General features: G+C 37.4%; 1 protein-coding gene across 1 annotated transcript; it reads left to right on the forward strand.

The window, feature by feature from the left end:
• The first annotated feature begins 1,239 nt into the window (after positions 1-1,239).
• Positions 1,240-2,119, forward strand: LOC127557008 (small cysteine and glycine repeat-containing protein 5-like). The gene has a single exon (XM_051990503.1). The coding sequence runs from the start codon at positions 1,240-1,242 to the stop codon at positions 1,615-1,617; it is 378 nt and encodes a 125-aa protein (XP_051846463.1). The 3' UTR covers positions 1,618-2,119.
• Positions 2,120-3,114: the final 995 nt, after the last annotated feature.

Raw genomic sequence — 3,114 nt, forward strand, 5'->3', positions numbered from 1 at the left:
CTGAGAAATATTATTATTCCATTTTACACTTTAGGAAATCATGATAGACAATTGCCAAGTGACTTACCCAGGATCATGCTGCCAATAAGAGTCTGAAACTGGATTTGAACTCAGGTCTTCATAACTCAAGGTCCAGTGCTCAATTCAACATGACACCTGGCTGCCTCTATCAGAAGCTGGTGAATCAAAGGGTATTTAAGTATATATTACAGCATGAGTGAATGACTAAACAGAAGGAAAAGAAGGAAGGGATTTTTTTTTGACAGGTAAGCCACAAATTCAGTCTCCAGTGATAGTGACACATGTGTACAAATGGTATATGAATTAGGGATTTTCATGAATCTGCTGCATTAGTGTTGACACCATACCAAAGTTTAGGTTTCTGGGTACCAAAAATGCCAATTTGGGAGATTAAGAATCACTAAACCATAGCTAGTTTAGGTGGATTCATAAATGGTTGGGCTACACATTCAGAAAGTGAGGAAACAACAATGGATCATCATGTGAGAGAATAGAGCAAAGCAGGGTTACAGAGATGTTGCAGAGATGTCAGATGTTTTACAAGGAAGAGAGACTAGAGTGACCACCTGACATTTTTCCTTGAACTAGCTTAATGAGTAGACAGAGAAAGGTGTTGTCATGGAGAAAAGAGGGAGAACAATTTGAGAGAAAAAGGTGCAGTAGAAATTAAAATTAAAGTAAAGAGGGGGGTTGTGAAGAGGAATAAAATGGCATAGGATAAGGAATAGAATTCTTAAATAAAGGCACATGTGTCCATCAGGAGACTTAAATAAGTTTCACTAGAGAAATATTCTTAAGTCTGGTGTTTAACAAAAAGTTACCAAATCTTTTTCACATTTACATTTTTTGAAACAATTTTTTTTGGTTTAGAAAGGCTTGTGAACTTGTGACATCTATCCTTATATAGTTCCACAATCTTGATTTTCCATCAGCAGATGTTGGCTATGTTCCAAAATTACAAACATTCTTTTAAGAGATAAAATCCATCCTGAGACATGAACCTAAAAATAAACAACACACAGGTGAAAACTTTGGAATTGTACACAACTTGAGGAAGTAAATAAGAGAAGATGAAAATCTGCAAAAATAGAAATCATCAGCAACAAGGAAGTAGGTAAGAGTATATAAGGACTACTTTGGAGAAGGAGAGCATCGTATTTTACTTATCTCTCCCGAGTCCTCCCACCTCACTTCACCTGAACCCTCTTCATTAACACTATGGGTTGTTGTGGCTGTAGAGGAAGCTGTACCACCTGCAACAGCTGTGGTGGCTGCGGCTGTGGCGGCTGTGGCGGCTGTGGCTGCGGCGGCTGCGGTGGCTGTGGCCGCTGTTGCTGTACCACCTGTACCTGCCGCCGTGTAGGCTGCTGCTCTGGCTGCTGCCCCTGCTGCTGTGGCTGCTGTGGAGGCTGCTGCAGCCCTACAGTGGTCTGCTGCCGCCGCACCTGCTGCTGTGGTGGTTGTGGCTGTGGCTGTGGTGGCTGTGGCTGTGGCTGTGGCTGTGGCTGTGGCAAGGGCTGTGGCTGTTGCAAGGGTTGCTGCCAACAGAAATGCTGCTGCCAGCAGTGCTGCTGTAAGAAGCAATGCTGCTGCTAGAAAGGAGTGATCTGGGAAAGACTATTTGGGACATGCAAAGCATGAAGGTAAGACTTTCCTCTCAACCTGTCTTCTTTAACCTGACGTGTATGCATCTGAGTCCTGCAACATATTAGTGGGTTGCACCTCCATTCAGTGGACACTGTGCATCTTTTTGATTTCATAGAAATATCACATACAAAACAGCCAAGACAAGAGTCTAACCCAGCTTGTATATGTTGTTGAAAGCAGAAAAGAAAAGCAGGCATAAGTTTACCTTTTCCTTCTTATAACATATATGCATATATGCACATATGTGTATATGTATATGTAGAGATGCACATATGTATGAATAATGCTATTGTCTAAATATGAAAATTCTTTACCGATGTTGGAAAGTTTGGTGCCTTCAGATGCTAATTTGTGCATTTGTATTAATCTGTTTTTGCTATACTTTTAATGTTTTTTATTAATCCATCTTCCTATAAATATCTCAATAAAATCTGCTAAATTCCAAACAAAATTTTGCCTCTTTTATTATTTCATGGCTACGCTAAAAATATTATTCCTATCTTATGAATGGCTAAGGAAAAAATAAATTAAGTATGAGCAGGACAAGCAATTCACATTATTGGGCCTTTTTCCATTACTGAAATAAACCTATAATTTCAGATAGGTCAGGATGAATCATCTGAGAAGAACATACATATTATGTTCAAATGGGGAACATCTATCACACAGGGAACATATACCATAAATAACTTTGTATTCACTAATGTCCTTTTACATTAACATTGTTATACATTATAATCAACTTACATCATAATAACATCATAAGACTGCACTTGGATAGCATTCTATCAATCATCCTTTCTATGTATAATCCATGACCCAGAAGCTCAAACTTGGAGTTTACTCAGATTACATCAACTACTGAAACCACCTCTGCCCCAAAAATATTCATATTTCATTCATTTTACTCTCATCAATCTCAGAATACATAACTTTTGTCTAGATCTACATTGATGTGAATTTTAATATGCTTTAGTTCCCAGACAAAAACTCAATGTAGTTATGTATTTCAGATGCTTCTATTTAATAAAATAGAAAGTACAGAAAGTACCAAAGACTCAGATAATTCTCTTCCCCTGACAGATTTCATCTTCATTTTAGGAAACCCTACAGGTCTCCAGCCATACAAATACTACCCTAACAGCTTCAGCTTGACTAGGGAAGTAACAAATTTGGAATTGCTAGAGAGACAATCCCTCAAATCACCCAGAGGGGAATATAACTCAGAATTTTGGCTTATCTATGAAAGAAAATACTTGCTAAAATGTCATTTTACTAAACCAAACTTTCATGGAATCAATGAATGACACTGAACATATACTAATTCTTGGACTAATTCTAGAAAGTATAGCCTAGGATATTATGTATTATGTATATATTATGTATATTATACATAAGTATAATTGTTATGTATAAGTCATATTAATGTAACATAATACATTTAAT

This window comes from Antechinus flavipes, chromosome 3, assembly GCF_016432865.1.
Source record: "Antechinus flavipes isolate AdamAnt ecotype Samford, QLD, Australia chromosome 3, AdamAnt_v2, whole genome shotgun sequence".
Classification (NCBI taxonomy): Eukaryota; Metazoa; Chordata; class Mammalia; order Dasyuromorphia; family Dasyuridae; genus Antechinus; species Antechinus flavipes.